The sequence below is a fragment of the Cygnus olor genome, chromosome 4 (assembly GCF_009769625.2).
Source record: "Cygnus olor isolate bCygOlo1 chromosome 4, bCygOlo1.pri.v2, whole genome shotgun sequence".
Classification (NCBI taxonomy): Eukaryota; Metazoa; Chordata; class Aves; order Anseriformes; family Anatidae; genus Cygnus; species Cygnus olor.
The window spans coordinates 11,110,062-11,132,368 of NC_049172.1; the positions used below are offsets into that span (position 1 = coordinate 11,110,062).

General features: G+C 36.3%; 1 protein-coding gene across 4 annotated transcripts in view; it reads right to left on the reverse strand.

Moving 5' to 3' along the window:
- The window catches only part of CCSER1 (coiled-coil serine rich protein 1), a 672,229-nt gene that overhangs the window by 540,039 nt on the left and 109,883 nt on the right, over positions 1–22,307 (reverse strand). For all 4 annotated transcript variants that reach the window (XM_040555665.1, XM_040555666.1, XM_040555667.1 and 1 more), the window contains exon 4: positions 5,870–5,963. In XM_040555665.1, the coding sequence (XP_040411599.1) occupies positions 5,870–5,963 (94 nt within the window). The remainder of the gene's footprint in view (positions 1–5,869; positions 5,964–22,307) is intronic.

Sequence of the window (22,307 nt, forward strand, 5' to 3'; positions counted from 1 at the left end):
ATCGGATAAAGATCATCTAATAAGAATATGTATCAAAGGTAGAGCCCATTGGTTCTAATCATCTCACTGAGATGTGACTCTTCCTGCTCAACAATTCTAGTGATACATTTTAGACATAAAGAGTATCTATTTAATAATTCTTTTTATGTTTTATTGGGTCTACAGGAACATGTTACATTGTATGAGAGATATTACTACATCAGAACTTCACAAGCTCATTCTTTATTAACACTAAACTACACCAAGAATAGGCCCTTCTTTCTGAATACCAAATAATAAAAGAAAAATATATATATATGTAAGGCACATCTCTGTCACTGCCACCATTTTAGAAGTTATATGTCAAGCCATGTTTTCATGTATGTTGGATCACTGCTTTATAGATAAGGCTGAGGTATTAAATCCAAAATGGCTAAAGCTCTGACTGAAGACAAATCTCTTCCAAAACTTGTACCAAACTACATTATTCAAATCTATTCAGCAAGCATTCAAGTAGCAACATGATAGATGCAGCAGGCCAGCCTGGGTACACAGCTAATCAATATTGCATTCTTGAACAGCCATTGCATACTTTGGAGCTCTACGTGGAGATGTGGTGCGTGTGTGCTTAACACCCAGTACTATGAGGGCTCCCATCAACTTCAGCTGGGCTGCTCACTGCAGATCCCAGGTGTGCACATATATCTTTGTCTAAAGATGTAGCAGGGCCAGTCTTCTGACACCTACAGCAAATAGTTAAGAAATTACACAAGACCCTGGATAACTATGCGTTTGTGAATTCTTAGAAAAGGCTACTATTTACTGCAGTCATATTTGAACAACACAGCTAAACAGACAACACCAAATACTTTTTTTCAATAGGCTATGCACAACATAAGCACACAACTCATCCACGTGAATGTGTATTGCTTTAATAAATTCTCCACTGCTTACATCACTGAAGATAAAGGTCTTCATTATATATTTGAGTAATCAATACTTGTAAGTTATGTTTCACTAGGGAAAACAAAAATAAGTAAGGTTAAATTAATGCTGTCACTTTCTATAAACAGGTCATGGTTTCCCGCTACAGAAACTGCTAACTTCTTTAGTTTACAACAGGAAATCAACACTGTAGCATATTTCAAAAGTCTAATTTACTTAGAGTAATAAAAAGCCCCTCTCAAGGCTCATCATGTATGTCATATTATGCTTAGCTTTAAACACTCTAGCTAGAGAACTGTATGCAAAAATCTCAGCAAATCAAGTTGATTAATATTCTGCATTTGTATGCAGTAGTGCTCTCCACTCACTAAGTATACATAAATATTATTTTATTAGATTTCAAAGCAATTGTGCTAGGTGGGATAATAAAAAGTCTCTATTTTACATTATCTTTCTCAGCAATATAGTCTTAAAAACAAAAGGAAAAGAAGGAAATTACTACACTAAACTCACTAAAGGAATGGTCAGAAATTAAGGATTCCGGACTTGTAAAGCCATGCTTAGACTCGCAGAGCACAGAATTCTCCATTCAATGTAGGAACATCTACACTAGGTTTGCAGGGATCTCCTTATCTTCAATCATATGGTTAGATGAAAAGCTAGGGAGAGTTTTCAATTTCTAGTAGTCATCACAGTTCACAGCACCTTTCTGAAGGAACTCCATTTCATGAGGATTCATGAGGATGCTGCTGGAGGGCAACCAGAGAACAGAACAAGAACACAAGCACAAATTTAATTGGAGTAATAAATAAATAAACAAATAAATAAATAAATAAACGAAAGCAAACAAAAGAAGGGGCAAAAGATCTTTGCCTCTACATTTCTACCTTTCTACTTCTACATTTTAATTAATACACAGTTCTACTTTTTGGAGCAATGTTCCCTTGCCTGTCAACTGGCTTCTAGCTCATGTTTTAAAATTCACTCCTTAATACACATTTCTCCCAGAAAATCTTCCAGCAGAGTTTTATTTTCTATTCAAAATCAGTCACCAAAATTAAAGGAGATCAACACATCATAATTGTTTCATTAAATTATCAACTTACTGTCAACTTTGGTAGAAAAATCAAAAGACGTATCCTCAGCCTATACTACTATACGCCCTAACAAATACTATTCCTTTCAACCACAGCAGATAAACAACAGAAATCATTGCAAATCTGGCTTTAACTAATATATTTTTAAATCTCTGGGGCTCCTAATGACAGTTAAGAGACTTTTCTCAATTCGCCATTAACCAACTCATCAACTGTATTTACTAAGTGTGGCATTTCACTTGAGGATTGCTATGCTTCAATGTTAGAGCCTGCTGCATATAGCCTCCTAACCAAGGAACATTTTTTGATATTCAAGTCAAGATGTCATGCTAGCCCTTATAATCATGTAAATTGTCATTTTAGAGATTTTTTCAGGCTCTTGAAGAATAGGAACTTGCCTGATTCATTAGTTATCCCTCAGTAAGAACTGAAGAACTGAATTCTTTTCCAATTACACCTTTTCATATTTCAACATATTTATTAAATTACCAAGCAGAGCTTCTCTTGGAACATTTCCCATTATAGTAATTCCCCACAGATTTTCTTATAAGGAGACAAAGTGCAGTGTTGGGGCACAAGTAAATTGTAAGATGGCTGTAGGACTGATGGCTCTAACCTAATAAATGTTATTATCAGAATTAGCATGTAGAACATAATAGGATTTTTTTTGCAGTACAATCACATTAGTGTTGGTAAGTTTGATTTCCTGAAGACAATAATGTGAAGATTTCCATGCAAAAAGCAGCACATATTTCTCTATTTTCATGTCATATTTTTATACTAATCAACACTCTCATTTTGATAACAGACCTAAAAGCACTTGCATTAATTTCCAGCTGACTACACCTACAGTACAATACACGTGAATGTCACACATATAGAGCAACTTAAGGAACTTGTTATGAATATAAACAAATATTGCTACAAAACTGTTTAAATACATAAAGCTTACATAATGCAGGGATGAAACCTATGTATGGTGTACACACCAACAGGGAAAATGAGGTTCACAAATCTTCATGGCTGGGATTGTCTTCAATGATTTTTGGTGAAGCAAGCCATAGGCAAGCCATTGCCTTAAAGAAGCTTTTACAAAAAGCCCAACAAATCAACTACTCGCAAATACATGGAAAATTATTTACTCTGGTTTTCAGAAGAGTTACACGCTGAAAGAATTAAAATAACCCCTTGCATTAAATAAATCCTATTAGAATAAAAAATTCTAATATTGGCTTATCTTCAGCATGATATCTGTATCATGTCTCCTTGTGATTCTATGATTCTATAAAAAGGGCAAGATTAAAGATCTTTCAGAAAATATATATTGTATCTCAGTTATCTGCATTAGCTCATATATGCACACCCATAAATTTGATCACTTCCAATCTCATGACCTTACAGAGGTTTAAAGCTCTGTTAATTATTTGTATAACTTGCATATGACCACTTGATCACTTCTATATTAAGCTGTTTATAAAAAAAAAAAAAGTCTTGAAAATATATTATAATGTATTTCAATTGAAAAAGCTCAGAAGAATGCTATTTACGTATCAATGGAGATGGCTACTGGGGGAAAACAAACAAACAAGGCCAAAACAAACAAAAAAATAAAAACCAAACAAACAAAACCAAAAACAAAATAGTCTGATATGGTATTACTAAAGAGAATTCTGGTTGAAAAGATTTTATCCTGGAAGTGGGCCAGAGCTTAATATAGCAGTCAGAACAGCAACCTGTCAAAAATGTTTAGATGGCAGCATCTCACTTCAGGACTTTAAGTACTTCAGTAGTAAGTTGCTAAAAGTCTCTGAAAATCAAGCCTCTTCTCTCCTCACTTTAATATGGATTAAGACAATGACTTTTAAGCGAACACATATAACCATCTTGTGCCAGATCCTAAGCCAGTATAAACAAATACATCAGCTTTATCTGGTAAAATTCGGTCACCCTATACTGTGGATCTATTCTTCCAATTCTTTCAACTATTGAAGAAAACAAGTGATAACTAGGCCAATCCTAAATTTTCTGCAGCTAGCACCACCACCAGACAGACAAACCACCAAGCAAATGCTATTAAGAAAAACACCATTGTGTTTAAAGACGATGTGTATACTGCAACAAATGCGTCTCTACATTACTGCTCGGAACAGAAATGGCTACCATTCTTCAAAGGCCAACGTAGATCTTTCCATTTTAAAAGCTTCTCATTTGCTCTGGATAATGAGCTAAGAGTAGAAAGATTATGTGTCATATCACATCTCCGTCTTAATTAATTTTCCACAAAGAATAATGTAAAATAGGCATTATGATCCTAGCTTTTCCAGAACCTGCTACAAGTCTTTATAATAATACACTGGACATAACCTTTCTGTCACCATTAATTCAGTCCTTTAAAATATCAAAAAAGGAGGAAAACGCACATGAGGCAAAGCACAACATGTTAGGAAATTTTATTTATGGAAAATGATTCTGCCAGTTAATTTGTTTCCAACAGGCCCAGGGAATAAGCAAGTCTAAACATTACAATTTCTTACAAAAAGCAAGGCTGGTCTCTGGAGCTTTTTGACCCATGTTTTTTCACCCATGAGTTGACTTTTCTGTAACCACTTAGCAGCATTATTCATTATTGGTTTAAGAGGGCCTTTCGGTGCAGTTAATTTATTGTACCCTCCAGCTTCCTAGCTCTTGACGATTTAGGAAACTATGATCATACACATTGCTGTTATAGCCCTCCATACTCTCTGGCTACTCTGCTTTCTACCAAATGCAATGGAGCCCATGTTCTGTTCTATAGGTAGATATGCAAACAGGTTTAAAATGGTATAACACAATGGTTAAATACAAACTTCAAGAATTATCATACAGAGAACAATGGAAACAGGAGCACAATTCAAGCAGCAATGGTTTGTCTGTACTCATTTGCTGCATAAATTTGCATCAAAGGAGGGAGCAGAACTGAAAATGGTACACACCTGCAGGGTCATCTGTCATAAACCCACCTCCACGTGAGTCTTTATGAATGGGCAGTGTGGGCATTTCCATGTGTGGATGAAGAAGTAAAGGGTCAGAAAAAAGCAGGTGAAAGAGAGGGTCAGAGATATTCCTATTTATAAGCATCCCTGTCATAATAGGGTATCAAAAACATATATCAAATCATAACAGAGTACAAATTCAGACCTCTACCTCTGATTAAGTATAAATCTCGCACGCTTTATACTTCTCTTGAGTCCTTCGGAGCTAGCAGGACTTCTACTGTTTATGGGAAAAGGAACGCAGGATTCCCCACTGCAGGTGCCATGACTTGGGTAATCCTATTGTAAAATTATTCTGAATACATTGCAAGTTCACCTTGGCTATTGAGATTAATCAATGCAGTGCAACAGTGCCTTAACCAACCATGAGTACGTACCAAACATGAGTGAAAGGATCAAGTTGAACTCATGCCTGAAGACAAGGAAGGCTTCTTTATTTGAAGCATCTTATTCTAGCACACACAAAATCAGGTTGCAATTATATCAGAATGGTAACTGCCTGGTGGAAGAAGTCATTCTAAACATCTAGGAAATCAAATGGGTCAGCCCTTGATGCTGTGCAGATGGAATTCTTCTGTATCTATAAAAATGTCTTCCCTTTGATAACCCACCCATATGAAGACTGAATGCAGTATATGAGAACATCTTCCTGGCAAACAGCACAGGCATTTAGAAATCATACTAAGAAATGCATACTGCTCTTCCCTTCTAAGAAAATGACTCTTTGCTATTTCGAAGTAATTGTACTGAACACATTTTCATCATATTTCTAAAATAATAGTCTCCTTGAAGATAGTCAGTATTTATCCATCTTACCAGAATGATGGTGATGTTGTTCTTCTACGAACTCCAAGTCAAGCATTAGGTCATCTTCATCCAACTCACAGGAACCCAAGTTATTCAAAACATCCTAATATATATTAAATTAAAAACAAACAACAAAAGAAAAATAAGCATTTAGACAAATGGGTTAACCAAACTCTTCTACACAACAGAATGAAGACTCAGACCTGGAAAATATGTTCAAGTTGCTACGGGAAATTTTTCTATTAACATTGGACTAGTGAGAAAATGTATGTAATAACCAGCCAAGTAGGCCATGTATTTGTTATGTAAGTAGGACATGTATTTGTCACCATTCCCTGTTTTACAGGATCTTGAACATTTAACTGAAAAAAACAGAAGTAATGCTGTCTGTATTACTATTTTTTTAACTGTTCAATGATACTTTTTGCATTTTCCCAAGTTTAAACATAACTGTTTGTGAAGCATAAATGTTATTTTCAGCACGATATACAATTATCACTATCTGTCTTTCATTACATTTTGGCATTGTCTGCCAATATTATCGGAACAGAGATTTACTATTCTATTTATCCAAGACATAAAGAGATACAAGTTCAGAATAAACAGCAAATTCAGACATGAACAATCAATTCATGAATTTTAAGTATTCATATGGGTAGTAAAGGATTACAATGACAGAGAAGAAAGCCTGACTGTAAGGTGTAGATGCTTAGGTCCCCATTCCCTCTTTGTAATTCCTTTTGTTTGCTAAATTTCAAACACAGACAGATAAGGGAGGCTTATATAATTCAATCTTTGGAATTATTTTTTTTTTTTTTTTTTTTAAAGGGGGGTGGGGTGTCTAAAATTAAAAGAAACTCAAGATTAATTTTTTTGTGCTACACTTTTCTCTCCAAGATTTGCTTCTTGGAAGATAAAATAAGCGATTATGCCTCAGGTAGACATCTTTACTCTGCCAGCTTATAGTCCAGCAGTATCACTGTTCAGGTGTCATTTGTGGTCACGAAATGGCATTCAGTTTGGCCTCAGTAAAGCCCTGTTTGGACAATCATTACTTGCAGCCATCCACAGGACAGCAATCGGTCTCCAAGCAGGTGACCCACAAACAGAGACAGCTCCATAGCGGGAGCCCTGGCTGAAGACAGCCTCTGCTCCCAGCCACTCAGAGAGGAACAAAGCAAACTGCTGGTAGCATGGCTGCAGGCAACCCACACTAGGACAGTTCACCTATTTATTGTTCTCCATTCCTATGCTCACCACAGGCAGTTATGGAAAACAAGGAGAGGAGGTGATTGTTTTCTCTAGTCTCTACCAATCTAAAGTTGCTATGCTCAATGGATGAAAATAGAATAGTAGTATCACATACTGTCAGGTAAGCATTTCTTCTGACATGATAATATCATGACATTCATAATCTTCTCCACAGTTCCAATGTCTAATCAAAAATAATACACACATGCTCCAGCTAGTATTTTGTTTGAAAATCTACAAATGATACTACAACAGGTATGATCCATAGTCTATTTCACAGAGAAAAAATTCAGTAGACCCCCCCTTAATATGTTGGCACCCCAGACATCCCTTAGGCTGCCCTCTCAAATCTAAACCAAGGGACACTGGATTTCAGCATGCAAGAAGCCATGAATCAACCTGTTTGGGGGGCTAGAGATTGCTACAGAAATCTACTGTAGAGAAAGCAGAGAAATATAAGAGTAGTATACCTCAAACTAGCAAAAGCCCTTCCTGACCTCACTTCCAACAATCATTTTTTATGTTGCTTCTAATTCTTTCAAGTATTTTTCCCTCCATAAGAGGTGTCAATTCTTATTCACACTCAAAGCTTACACTTATTCAACTCTTGAGTAATGATTTCTCTAAATTCTGTTTTCCACTATTTCAGAAACAGTGTACAGGCAACATAACTTTTTTTGCGTTCTTTCCCTAGCTTACTGCTAGCATGAGAATACCTCTTCTGAGATACGGAACCCATTGTTAATGCTGTTATTACATTTATAAATGCTGTGCACAGAAAGTGAGAATTGTCAAGTGAAGAAACTTCCATACAACCAGCAAGCAGTGCTGTACAAAAGGAAAACACCCATCACATGACCACTACAGTCACATCAAGCACAGAACATCTTAATCCCTTTATCTTAACGTTCAACATTTAACTCAGAGATCTGCTAGCCAGCCTTCTTCATAGTAACTATTTCTTTTCCCCAAGGTGACAAAATGTAGACATTCAATAATCAGATTATTTATTACCATAGAATACAAAAGCATAGAAATGAAAATGCAGTGTGCAGATGCAAAGTATCAGGTTATGGTATCTGATACCTGTGTAGATACATATTTATCTAGTCTGCATTTATGTTAACATATAACAAAAACCCAAAGTAAAACCAGTTTTCTGATATTAAAAATAAAATAATTAAAAAAAAAAAAACCTGTCTTTTCTATTACATGAAAGTGGGAGAACACCTATTGCTCAATGTTATAGATAACCCCAAAATTAAATAACTTTTGAATCACTGTTGGAGCTAGTGAAATACCAAAGACTGCAAATCTCATTTAGGGCTTATGTGTATCCGGTAGCAGCTAAGTATCTCTCAAAATAGCAGCAAGACACTACTAAATTTTTTTTTTCTTTTCTTTTTCATATATTCCAAGAGACAAGACTTAACTATCTCTAGTTCAACTGTTTTTACAAGCTGTCTTTCAAAAGGAGAATCAAGGATTATGGCAATTTAAGAGCAGAAGATCATAATGAAATGGTGTCTAAATAAATGAAGAGCTTTTTCTTTTATTTTTAAATTCCACTTTTACATTTAGACATTACTAGGCACTCAAGGTTGACCAAAATGATGTATTAAACAACTCAGAGAAGGTACAACATATCTTGTTTTATTTTTTTATTACTTAGTAAAAGCATTCCAGCAAAAAAGTCCAGAAGAACAATCCCTGCAATTTTTAAGCAATATCTAAAAGTTTTTCATGCCAGTACTGGTTAAAGGTAGAAGCACGTAGCACACAGGTTTGTTCTTTAAGTTGAAATTATTATTTATATTACAGTTGACCAACTGAACCCATATTGATATTAATGCTAAACATCCTTTGAGGAACCATAACAATAGCAATGAGCATGATTTCATGCTAGTTCAGTATCTCCTACTCCTTGTGCAATAACTCATGCATTGTCAGAAATCTTGTGAGATTGCCTGCAATTTCCTTGCAATCACTGCAAAAATGTAGTGATTCACAGGCCTCATGTTCTAAGCTGAAGAAACTCCACCAAGTAAGACGAACTAAAAATAAAAAGGTTGTATACAAGTTTCCTCCTGCATACAACTGCCTTTCAGGAAGGCCCTTGCTTCCAGTAACCTTCAGAGTGGAGACAAATCATGCCCCATCTCTCTGTTCTTGTCCTTGGCTGGGAAGTTCCCCTCTGTCCTGCGAGGCTGGTGTGCATCATGCTCCTTACAGCAACACCTCTGCTTGTCCACCTGAGGTCTTCCCCATGCAGCTGTAACCCCCTTGTCTCCCCTTTCCTAAGCCTCTCTGAGTGTGCCAACAACAGTAGACAAGATAAAAGTGATAAAGAAGAGTTTTATTCTGATGCTTATTCTTATCAGAGAGGGAGCTTCTCTATCTGCTAGATGTGTCAATTCTGCCAGTTCAGTGGCTTCCTTCTCATCATCCACCACTGAGGAGGAACATTTGCTTGCAAGGAATCACTCCACAGATGCAAAACAGGTACAAACAAACTCATGAATGCATAAAAGCACAGCCAAGCAGAGGAGCATTGGTAAAGTTCTTACTTCTGCCTTCACAGTAATATTTTCTGAAAATATATAGGTATAAAATGTAATAGAAGGCCCCTAGAAGGACTGGCTTAATGTCACAGTTCAGCAGTACCGCTCAGAGACATGCCAATGTCTTCCACTCCTATGCCTCCTAGCTAGGTTCCATCACTCCTTGCAACTCCTTTGTTGATATGACAATTGGTAACAACTGTAATTTCTTAAGCTTAATACCTCTTGACCCTCTCCCTGCTCTCCCCCTCACTACTGCTACTACACTCTTTGAAGAGCAAAGCAATTAAATGAAAAAAAAAAATTAAATTAAAGATGGACTGAGAAAATAAAAGAGAGAGATGAAGCCCTAAACCAGCATTCAAAGTGAATAGTTTTAAGGCATTGTTACATAAAGAAAAAGAAATGAACATTTCCATCAAGGTTCCAAGGAAAGGTTTGTTGTCTATTTATGGTGACATATCATTTATTTATTCCAGAAGGTAAATCGTTTAGCGAGGGCAGAAGCTCTGCAGCAAAACCCTTCTTATTTACTTTGTAATAGCCCCTTTATAAGCCCTGAGACATATTTCCTACTTTTGTGTCTGCTTCCCACTTGACTTCTAGCCCCGTTCTTCCTTTAAAATGGATCAGGAAATAACATGATGTTGTTTTTTCTTCCAATTTATCTAACCATTTCGTATACCTCAGTGCCTCTCCCTCTGTGGTGGTAGCATTAACAACTACAACACACCCCTGCATCAACACAGGCTGATCAGCCACTGTGGAGGCAGCACTCAGCAGCATCTGCTTCCTTGGGCAGAACCTGTATGCAAAACTCAACCTAAAATAACTTTGAGCACATCTCCATCTGGAGTCTTTACAGGATCTTTTTGTTACGGCACTCAAGTGCACATAATCTAGTGTATCTATTCTGACCTCCATCACTGTTATTTTAACAGACCAAGAACTAAGATGCAGAAACCCAAAGGGACCTTTCTTAGTTGGAATAAGAGCGGAGAGAGATGGACCAACATTATCTGAGAGAAGGTGTGAATATACTGAAGTTACCATTTGCCCATCTCTCAGGTGTCATTTTTCCAGTTTTCCTGTTCAAGATGGGCTTCAGCCCCAGTTTACGTACTTCTCTTTCTAACTTTGACATGGTGAAATACCATGGCTATGTAAACAAGTTTACGTTTAAACAAGAATTTAACAATTATATTTAAAATATTAATAATTTGGAATAAAAAGCAGTAACTTGTACACTGCTTTTGATAAATGTAACAGTACATCTGTTATTTGATGGCTGTAGCAGAACACAGCATTAACCCAAGAATATTTCAGTAGAATATTTCAGTAACTTTTCAGTAAGTATTTTTGCATTAAAAATTCTTTCAGCAAAACAAAAGGTGTTTAACAAAAGGTGTTTTCCATCCAACCATTAGGTATCTTACTCAAAGCTCATTGGCACCACTGGTATTCAGTTTAGTTTTAACTGGGTCCAGATGTTCTTAATCAAGAAATAGGACCTCAGACTAGTTTTATTATAAAACATATGCAGTGATTTGTATGGATATAGCTCAGGAATAGCTGAAACATTCCAGGAATAGAAACATACTAGAAATACAAGTCCTTCCATCCAGGCAGTATAGTAAGTTTACCCAGGATTGCTGAAGGAGGCTACCTACCTATCTTAGTTCCTTCCCTATCTCTGTCTTTCTCTCTTCCTAGTTTCCTTTCTTGTATTCACTCCAAGGAAATCTTAAGTGTAATATATGTGTTCTTGGTCCTTTTCCAGAACAGTAAAGTATTTCAATATTTTTAGCCCTATTCCAACCTAGAGTCTACAACTTCTAGAAAGTTTGAAAGCTGCAATAAATAAGAAAAGATAAGTACATATTAAATTCCCGACATAACAGATCTCAATTCTACTGTTAGGCTTAATCAAACAACAAAAAACAAATAACATTTTCTTTATGAAACCCCTTTTATTATTGTTTATTATTATTATTACTCCAAATAACCAGTTTAAACATATAAATAGCTAGTAAAATTTCTGCTTATGGAATTATACTATACTCATTTAAAAACTGACTACCCTAATATTCAAAAGTGACAATAAGACATACATATGAATGTACAAATACACTAAAGCATATTATTTCATCAAACAATGCAATTCAGTTCCAAATGGACCTTGCAAAATCATATAAATTGCACAACATACATAAACAAGGTAGGGCAAATCCATGTAGAACTGAACGTTAACAACTGTTTGAACAATTACTGATTTAGTAATTCAGTATAATTCAGTATATTAACTAATATACTGAACAATTGGTTGTAGGTGTGAAATCTGCTCATTTAGAAAATCCAAAAATCAATGGAACCAAATAAAAGATTCATTTATTTATGTTTACAGACATTTTTATTCTTGACTTCTCTCTCCCATACCATTGAAATAATAAAGTAATAGCAAGGTCCTAACTGCAGCTCACACAGGTTCTCTGCCATTACCAGCACCTTCAGAGAGTTCAATGCATTATTTTGTAATTTTATTCTAATTAACATGCAGTCCATAGTCAATATGGTGTTCAATAGCTTGTGTTTCCTTTCATTTTCTGTGCTGGTATCCTGAGGGAGATTCAGCTCTGACAAGTTTTTTTGTGTTTAAGCAAAGGGATGTAGGCTGTTTTCTGATCAGTACTTTTGTATATTCACACAAAGGTTGCCACTGGGACCTGGCATTTTCCCACGGTTTTCACGGTTGTATTACACAGGTGACAGAGATTTCCATTTCATTACAGTATGGTGATATGCCAACAAAATCTTGACTATTGCTTGCAGATTATTCAAGACCTTTGAGATCTTGAGGTCCAGTAAGCAACTTTATGCTGCTACAAGACTGAAACGCTTACATGTTCACAGTTACTCAGTTCATAGATATTTGTCAGACACATATGGCTGAAGATGCCACCCACAGAAGTCACTGAATGCTAACTTGGGCAATACGCACAATGATACAACCTTACTATTATGAGCTTGAATATACTGAATACATTTTGTTAACGTTGCTTTTGATTAAGCTTTACATCTGTATTCCTGAAGAACAAATGTCAGACTGAGACCTGCATTCATGTCTGTGTGTGCCTATGTAAAATACTGCTACCACAATTGAAACCAAGAAGAGGAGCTTTGGTCATGGGAGTACCACTCTGAAACATAGTTCAGCAGCAGCAGCTACATCCTATATGGACATATTTTAGGAAATCCTTAAAATCCAGGGGAGTAACTTTTAAAACTTTTTTTTTTTCCTGATACAATAGCCCATGTCTCATTTTCATAAGTGATTATGTGAGAATCACTGGAATTTCAAAGATAGTTTAGAACTACAAGAATAAAAACCACTTTTCAAAAAATACTTTGAGTTCTGTTTTGTCTTCCTCTCTCCCTGTGTTGGCCATCTTTCTGAATCATACTCTTCTGTTCTATTGTTCTTAACCATTTTCTGAACACAGATTTTCACATCTTATTGTCTGGTTGTTTTTTTTTTTCATGTTCTGTTTTTTGTTTGTTTGTTTTGTTTTTTTTCAGAATATAAGGGCTTACTGCTCATGCCTCCCAGTAGAAATGAGGCACTAAATGTGGTTTATTAAATTCCTCTTTGAAAGAAAAATAGCCTGTTATTATATGTATAGTACTATTTTTGTATTTAATATTATAGATTCCTTTTTTTCACTCTGTAGAAATACATGTGGAAGGCTATTTGAGATCAATGCTTTTGAAAGAACACAAAGAAAACACACTCTAGGGAGAATAATTTGATTCTTTTGTAAGAACATATGTATGGCAATTCACCTGTATCTACTCAGGGTCACTGCATATCTGATGCTGGAAAAGATCAGAATTAAATATTTCAAGTCTCAAATGATTTCTAGAGATTGCCAAAAGATAGCACTTCATCAAAATTGTACTCTGCAAAGAAATGCAGTGTACAATCAGCATAAGAATGAAAACTCTGAGATATACTCAAGGAAATAAAAGACCTTGAGCTATTTAAAGTAATGTTAACTCCTAGAACCGTACCTGAATAATTCATGGACATAATGAAGTATTTCGCCTTCTGCACTCTCCCACATACTTCAAAAGGAAAATGAAAATACATGAAGCCTTGCAAACAGAAACCCTGCCAATGGTATAAACGTCTCTGCATCAAGTGTAAAGTTTCTGGATAACTTTCATATACCAAGAGCAGCCTAAAAGTATTCTTTTCTTCTGAATAGCACCACCAAAAAAGCTTATTATTCCCTAGTCACATATATGAGAGACATTAGAAAAGGTAAAAAAAATACATCTTGTAATAGTTGGCAAGAACAGTTTTTTGTAGCTAATGTGGAAATTCACTTATAATATAGATGAATGGGCCCTTCAGACCCAAAGACAGAAGATTATCAGTGGAGAAAATTGTCCAACTACAGAGCTCAGATCCATTGTACTGCTCCTCAAAATATTTTTTGCACACATTTCTGGCTGTGCAAGGGAAGCATACCATCTTCCATCCTACTCTTGTTTCTGCCCTTTTGATTCTCTTTGTGCATTAAATCAATTTCTGCAATGATGCTCCTTTTGCCTGATCGATTATAACTAATAGACTCTCCTAACATCTCAGTTTGCACTCACCCATATGGGGTTCACTCTGCTGCACTACAGCCTTCCTGCTGAAACTACAGAAATGTAACACAACACAAAGCTCGAGCACCTCTGGTGGCAGGAGCCAACAGTGCTCCTGTCAGGCCATATGCTATGGAGTCAATCAGGATCAAATCAGAGGGAAGTGACATCTACCTTCAGAAGTTCATGGGTGAAAGAGTTTGAGCAAATAACATGTTGATATACAGCACCAACAGTCACTCTACCGTATTAACCAACTTTCCTGTCATTAGAACAGCACATACATGAACCATACTTTAGGGTACTGTGATACCCAGAGGTGACCACCACCTTCCTCGCCCTCCCATCATAGACCTGCAGCTCTTCTTCCTGCATAGCACCTGGAGCTGCTGCCAGCCCACCTAAACACATTTTCTGCTGTTTGGTCATCCAAATGCTACAGTACTGATGAGGATAATGTGCAGATGAAAGCCAGAAGCGGATGACCATACTATAGTACTGATCACAGTGAAGCAGCGTCATCTGCCTCTATGAGAATACTTCTGAACACCAGTGGATTCACCTTTGCACATGTAACCAAATATACAATTAGTATTTTACTTGCCCTGCACTCATATATATGTATACAAAAATATAGAGGCAATGACCAGTGCATATGATTTTTGTAACACCATACCACCACTAAGAGTGTAATTAATAAGAGTGCATAAGTAACTTACAACAAACACATCAAGCAAAGGTATATAAATAATAAGCAACTCCAAATATTCAGAGACTTGTGGCATAGTTGCACAAACAGTGTACAGCAAAACATGCAACCAAACAGCCTGCAAGACAACAACAGAGGAGGCAGAACAGGCAGGAAAGGTATGTGATGGAACAGGGCAAGTCCTGGTTCCAAAAATAAGATGACCTATGGGAGAGGCAGACAAGGTCCTCACCCCTTCTTTTCGGGGAGGAAGCTGAGAAGCACAAAACCACCAAGGATGAGCAAGGTATGAGCATGTATGTGGAAAGAAGAAGCTGCACACTCAGGTTCCAGTTTCCAACCTCAGAGAGCGCGGGAGCTCGGCTGCCGCTGCCTCAGTAAGGGAGATGCCAAGAACCATAACCATCAGCAGTACCCACACCCTGGCAAAACTGGACTCATTTGCCAGTGTCTAAACAGCCCCATTATAGCAACCTCTAATTCCCACACTTGCAAACATGTATGCAAAGGTTCATATACCCATTTGCAACACATGGGCTAGCTGCACAGGCAAACAGCTCTTAGAGAACCAGGAGGGAACAGATGCCCTCAGCATTTAAAATTTACTATTTTTTATGTTTCTATTAAAGTATTCAAATGAATCCATCTTCAAGTCAACTACTAGATAAGAATCAGTTCTTGACAAAGCAGCACTCACTTAACATTGAATTAACTGTCAAGCAGTAGAAGAATATCAAAGCAAAAGCCACATTTAAAATGTGTACATGCTTCTGTGCACCAGAAAGCTTGAGATTTGAGTCTGTGAATAAAAGAAAAAGAAAACAAAAACATTTCAGTCAGAGGCACTTTGTTGCTTGTTTGCCATTTTTTTTCAAATAATTCTGGAGTGATGAGGTTCACTTTCATTGTATCATGACAACCGGATTTTCTGTGTTTGAAAGAAAAAAGGTGTGAACATTTTTCACACATCAATCTCTAATTTTCACTAACAGAATTCTAGAAAAAAAAATCTGTTGTTGAGAAAGTATAAAAATGCATTTAAAGAAATGCAATAAAGCTTAAAATGACCAAATAAAGCCTTAATAGATTTTTTTTTTCCCCAGTCATACACATGTATGCTTTTCTCCCAGCAGATGGATACATCTGCAGCACATAATTTGCTTTGTGGATTAGTTACTGCTTTTACAGCTTTTGTAATAGGCAAAGCACTATGCAAGTGTTCTAGTACAGTCATTATCATCATATAGCTTTGGGAAAGTTTTCTACATCTCCTGTGCCAGATTTTTGTGCCAGACACAGAAAAAGCTCCTTAGGTATCTCTGTCCTGCATTTATATAGAACACAATTCAGACTGTTCTGTATTTGCATGTACTTTAGGGATGTGTGTTCAACAGGTCATTCAATGCATGGATTGGTCAGGTAAAACACTAAAAACACTGAAATTAAACACGTAACTTATGGCTAAACCTTCTGGCAACTAAAACTTCTGGCTCTGTCCTGACAACACCGAAGTCATTGTTTCAGCCAACATCTAAATAGTCAAAAATCAAACGTAATCAATCTTGGAATTCATTTTTGGCTTTTCTTTGCCAGTAGTATGCAGAGGGGGGAAAAAAAAAAGAAAAAAAAAAAAAAGAAAAAAAGGATGTAACCACATTATTAGTGAGGAGTTGGAGTTGTCCTCCCTAAAATAGAAACATTTAAATTCAGGGGATACAAGAGGCAGAACCTTAGCATTTACAATCTTGATAATCCACCACTGCTCTGAAAGGCAAACCGTGGCAATTTCTTTAGAGAATGTTGTTCTTTTGACAAAACACAAAAGAACAATTCCCCCTCTGCCACCATCCCCATTTGTCTGGCAGAGACAGTGGAATTTAGGCTCCATTTCTCCAAACAAAACCAACATTGCTTACAATGTTTTCAGTATTTCTGAAAAGCAACGCAGAAAAAGGTATATGCAAAGGTATAGCAAGCTCAAGATTTGATCTGTTATTCTTGCAGGTAATCTTCCCACAAAAGGTCACCGTTCTAGTTGTGTCATCACAACTCTACTTGTGATGGAGTCAGCAATTTTGGACGCTAAATGAAGACAACCTATTTTACAGCTTGAGCATTAATTTATTTCTAAGAAAAGACCATAAACTTGCTACGTATGAAAAACTTAAAAATCTCCTAAACATATGTTTAAATAAATATTTTTGTCCAGTAACAGGAAAATGTAATACTTTTTTCCTGACAATATAAGCCAATTTGAGACTGAACCTTCTGTTTCTAATTCTAATTTGTAGCCTGTAATATTGGTGATAAATCACTAAAAACTGAGCCCTTTAAACGAAACCACAAGTGAGCCTTTACTATGGCATCATTAATGCAATAACATAATAGATATGCTATTGCTAATATTATTTGAATTCTTTCTGTTTCCTTGGTAACTTTGGCCTACAGCTGCTCTGGTAAACAGGGTTTTAAATCATTCTTTGAGAAAGGCTTCTGCTGAAATGTCATTTTTCCGCTACCAAATATTTTCCCCAGTTTCTTTGTTCTGTTCTTTTTCACAAAGAAAAACTGTAAAGGCAATTACTTATTTTTTTAGTTATTGCAGTTGAATGGGCAGTGAAGTGGGAACTTGAGGAAGCAAGGCGTCCTATAACAAGATTCACCTAATGTCAGCATCTGCAGATCAAAATATAATATTCCACTTTGGAAAGGTACCTAAATCTCAGAGAGACAAAGAAAAAACAATCCCTTGTTGGACATACTGCAACGCATAGATTTTACAGGCTTTGTTACTACTCCTCTGTACTTTTAAAATTTTAATGCTTAAAAGGACTCTCTCAGTACCTGTGTGTGCATTTTCTTCCAACAAACATCTAGCTCCCTAGACATTAGAATGGAAGAAAAGCATGAGTATCTATAGAACGAGTGTAAAGCCTTTCCCCATGATTTATAGAAGTGTTTAAATTGTATGGGTAAGGTTGGTTTGCCATGCACGTGCAGCTTAAGAAACAGAAAACTATAAGAGTATCAGTCACCTGGCTTTTATATCTGAATTCACAAATGGCCAAACAAGTAGATTCAGCTGCCAGACACCTTACCAACCAAAACTACAGAAAATTAACAGAACCTGTTTGTTGCCCCTACAAATTTGCTGATGAAGTCAGCATACAAATAGCTTTCTAAAAAATACACACTGGGTTTGCCACAAAGCAAAACACAAAACCTATTCTTCGTTCTGCTTATGGGTCTTTTCCTGCAATTCTATTTCCATTTATTTCCACTCATTGTGTGGCTTTGCAGTTTAAATGGCATCTGCAAGATTTCTCCGACGGTACCCATTCTGCCCATAAATTTAACAGAAATACTGTGCATATAATATAAAATGGCAATGAAACAGCATATTTTAGGTTTAAAAGGACAATGAATGAAAATATGCACTCAATAAGCAAATTACTTATTCATTGAAGGCTCTCTGGGTTGCCATTAAATATCATGTATCAAATCATAGAATTCTTCATCTTAAGCACACAAATGTGCTATTTGAACAAATGGAGATGGACAGCTTATTACACTAACTGACAAGTTAGATGTCAGACCATAGAAATTTAGGAAAGGCTTAGCTTTACTAGAAAGTACTCCAAAGCCCTTTGCCACTAATCAACATTTACGGAACTTCAGCACAGAAAGCAGCTGAAACTCTTTGAGGTCACGGTGACACTGTCAGAAACTTTCTCAAATCATTACCAAAAAGGACTGTCATTATAATGATTTTCACTTGCCATTAATTCCCAGCTGCCTAATTTAGTAGGGTAGAAAGCAGTCCCCCCAGTACTAATTGGAATAAATTTTTAATTTAATAGTCTAATGCGTTCCCGTTTTTTCTTCTTTCAGTGAATCAATGCTCTCATTATTTGTTAGTAGCTAGGCGCTGAATGCATACTGCTGAGAGGCCTAAAATAAGACAGCTTCTTGGTCAAAAGTCTAAGTTTAAAAAGAATCAGCAATACATACATCATAGAGTAGGTTTCTTTAGAACAGTTATTATTTTCTTTTAGAAAGAGGTGAAATTCAGTCTTCTCTTTTGAATAGAATAGCAGTATGTATAGGTTCAGTTAAAATAACGCTGTTGTTTCATTCCCATTCCCATTCCCATTCTAAATAGCCAAGACAAAAATTGCAGACTTGCTCAGCATTAAGAACAGATTTTTAACCTATAATGTGAATAAATAGGATCCTCGTGGAATAAGCTTCAGGAGGGCCATCGCAACAAACTCACCTGGAGAATACTTACTAAGACAAGATATTCAGCATGTAAGAACACAAACTTGATCCTCAAATTTATGCTAGAAAAACTTGAGATTCTTAAATGAGACATGTCCTCAATGTCTTTGTAGTCAGGACATTACAGAAGAAATTGAAGTATTATATTAAAAAAAACTGTCTTAGGATGGCAGATTGCCTTTATTTTCAAATGTTTACTAGAATGAGAAGGTACTTGTAATATACTTCTGAGTATAACACTTCTATAGTACTTGTACTATACTGACATCACTGCCAGTAGAACTATTTGATTTTCTCCAGTGCTGTTGCTTTTAGCATACAATAAGAGGAAAGTATAAAGGTAAAGACGTCTTAGAGATATGCAGTAGGATCTACATAAAGATTAGATACTATTGGATGTGCCGAGCAAAAGATATCTGACCAGATTATCAATGTCGATGCCTTCTACAGTCTTAATTCTGTATGTATAGACTGGATTATGCCAAAAAAGAGATAGGGTTTTCTTTCTGCTTATTGGAGCAATAAAGCAAATATAATAACTGTAATAAAGCCAATGTGTGTAAACGCTGGACTAGTGTTCAGTCCTACTCAGTACTATTATTTCCAGCACTGCTGTGGAAGTGAGCATATACTTTCATAGATGACAACTCATTAGCCTACTTTCCTAAAGGTTGATGTCATCCCATTGCATAAACACATTTTGCTGTTGTTGTTGTTCTTTTCCCAGGAATCTCTGAATGTCTTTACCTACATCAACTAAATTGGATCGGAAGGTGACAGTCTTAAAGGCAAAATGCTGAAACTGAAGACAGCAGATATTTGGATGGAAGAGTGAGATTGCCGCAGTGCACCTGCTAGGAGTAAAACTGCTGTACAAACTCATACATTACAGAATTGGTTATGAAATATGAAATAGCCCATGATTACAGAAAAATTTTCAAATGAACCCTACATCTTTCTTTGATCCTGACATTGATTAATCTGTCCCAAGACAAAAATCCATTTGCAGTCAGGTTCCCCTCTCTCAAAAATGTACATGTGCTTGCTATACAATCAAACAGTATTATGAAATTACTTTCCATATATTAATTAATACAGACCAATTCAACATCCCGTTGCTTTTAGGAGATAAATCAGAGAGAGGTGAAATTACTCCACAGACTGAGACTCTGGCTTCCACTCCAGCCTCATGTAGCCACACCAGGCTATTGTTTAATCTCATCATAGTGTTATTTGAGTAAACTTTCACCTGGTGGGACTGACTATAAACAGATAGATAGATAGATAGATAAACTACAAAAGAAAGAAGGAGAGATTGATTTCCTTAAATTGCCTGAGACTCTTAGACAGGTTTGTCTGTGTTGCCATATTAGCTGCTGAACCCCATATCCTTTCTTATAGCTCCTGAAACGATGAGTATGTGCTGCCATAATCATGTGCAGCCTGCTACTAACAGAAATTGGAGGTTTTTCTTCCTTAATATCACATTCCAACAGCTCTCCAGATAGGTGAGAACCCAAAATTGTTAGGAAATTATACACAGATTATCGTACTCAGAGATTCTCTGTGATAAAGGTTATGTGTAAACACTGCGATTGTATTATAAAAGCACGATGATTGACACTGACTGAGGAATAGACATGGTCCTTTGGTACAGTCAAACTGATGCTTTGACGAAGACCAGTTTGTCTGCTTCAGCAACACCCATCACCACAAACACACAACTTCAGTATATTCCTCCCTGCTCTGACTCACCATAAAGGGCAATAGCCAGATAATAAAAGGTATAACGAAGAGCAAGGCCTGAGAGATGGCCAATTAGTTAGGACTTCAACCTCCTGAAATAGCTGTGCCACGTAGACACAACACACTATTGACCAACTGACAAAGATTTAGGAGTGCAAGAGGCAGACTTTTGCAAGTTCTGGGCCAGGATACAACAACAATGAAAAACAAACAAACAAACAAAAACTACTCTCACAAGTATGAGCAAGATAAACCTATTTCTGTTTTCACCTGCTCTTTTAGGGATGAGAAAGGAAACAAAAATTAAAACTCTATATTCCCATTCTACTGGTGGCTATCTGGGTAAGACTTCATTACTGCTGCAATGAGATTGCACTGTTTCAGTTCCAGTCCTGCACTTCAGCCCCAAGATAACTGCTCTCTACAGTGAATAATTTTACAGCGTGTACTTTCGTTTTTAAGATGATGCTTCTGACTATCACAGAAGTATGAAACGCAAAGATGTAATAGTTGTGTTGTTTTCCTTTCCCTCAGGATGCGTATGAAGCCAGGACTGAAAAATTTGAAAACACAGTGTATCAAGGAAAGTCTGACATTCTGATCCCTTGGGAAAAGCCCATTTTAATCTGTATGAAAGTAAACATAAAATAAACATTATTTTAAAAAATAATAATGAATTAAAAATTGTGTGCAAAAAGATGTCATCATTGTCTGCAAAAGAGTTCTTCACATACCAATCACGAACAGAGTGGTAACTGTTCATCTATATGATTTTCCATGCACTATCTAAAAAAAAAAGTAAAATATAACACTAAAGATTCTTTGCCATTTTTAAATATTAAACAGAGAAAGGCTACCTATAAACATGTATTTGTCAAGAGCAAAATGATTCTTTAAAATTAGCTATCATAACTATTTTATATGGTTACACTAATTGACCCATGGTTTCTGGGCCATAATTAACCAGCACTCAGACTTACATGAGGCTTTGAATATTTTGCCGTAGAAGATATGCTTGCATGGGCCAAAGTAGCATTCTTCATATGCTCCACTTCCTGTATGGGATGGAATAAATGTCTAAGGAAAAGTAGATTTCATGCCTTTTGGAAAAAAAGCAGGTGACAACTTTTTACTCAATGACACACGCTGCTTAAAAAAAGGCCTGAAGCAGCTTGGAAGGGCATTTGCAGGGGAATTCGTGCCAGTGTATAATTTTCTTTGTTACATATCTTGCAAAAACCTTCTG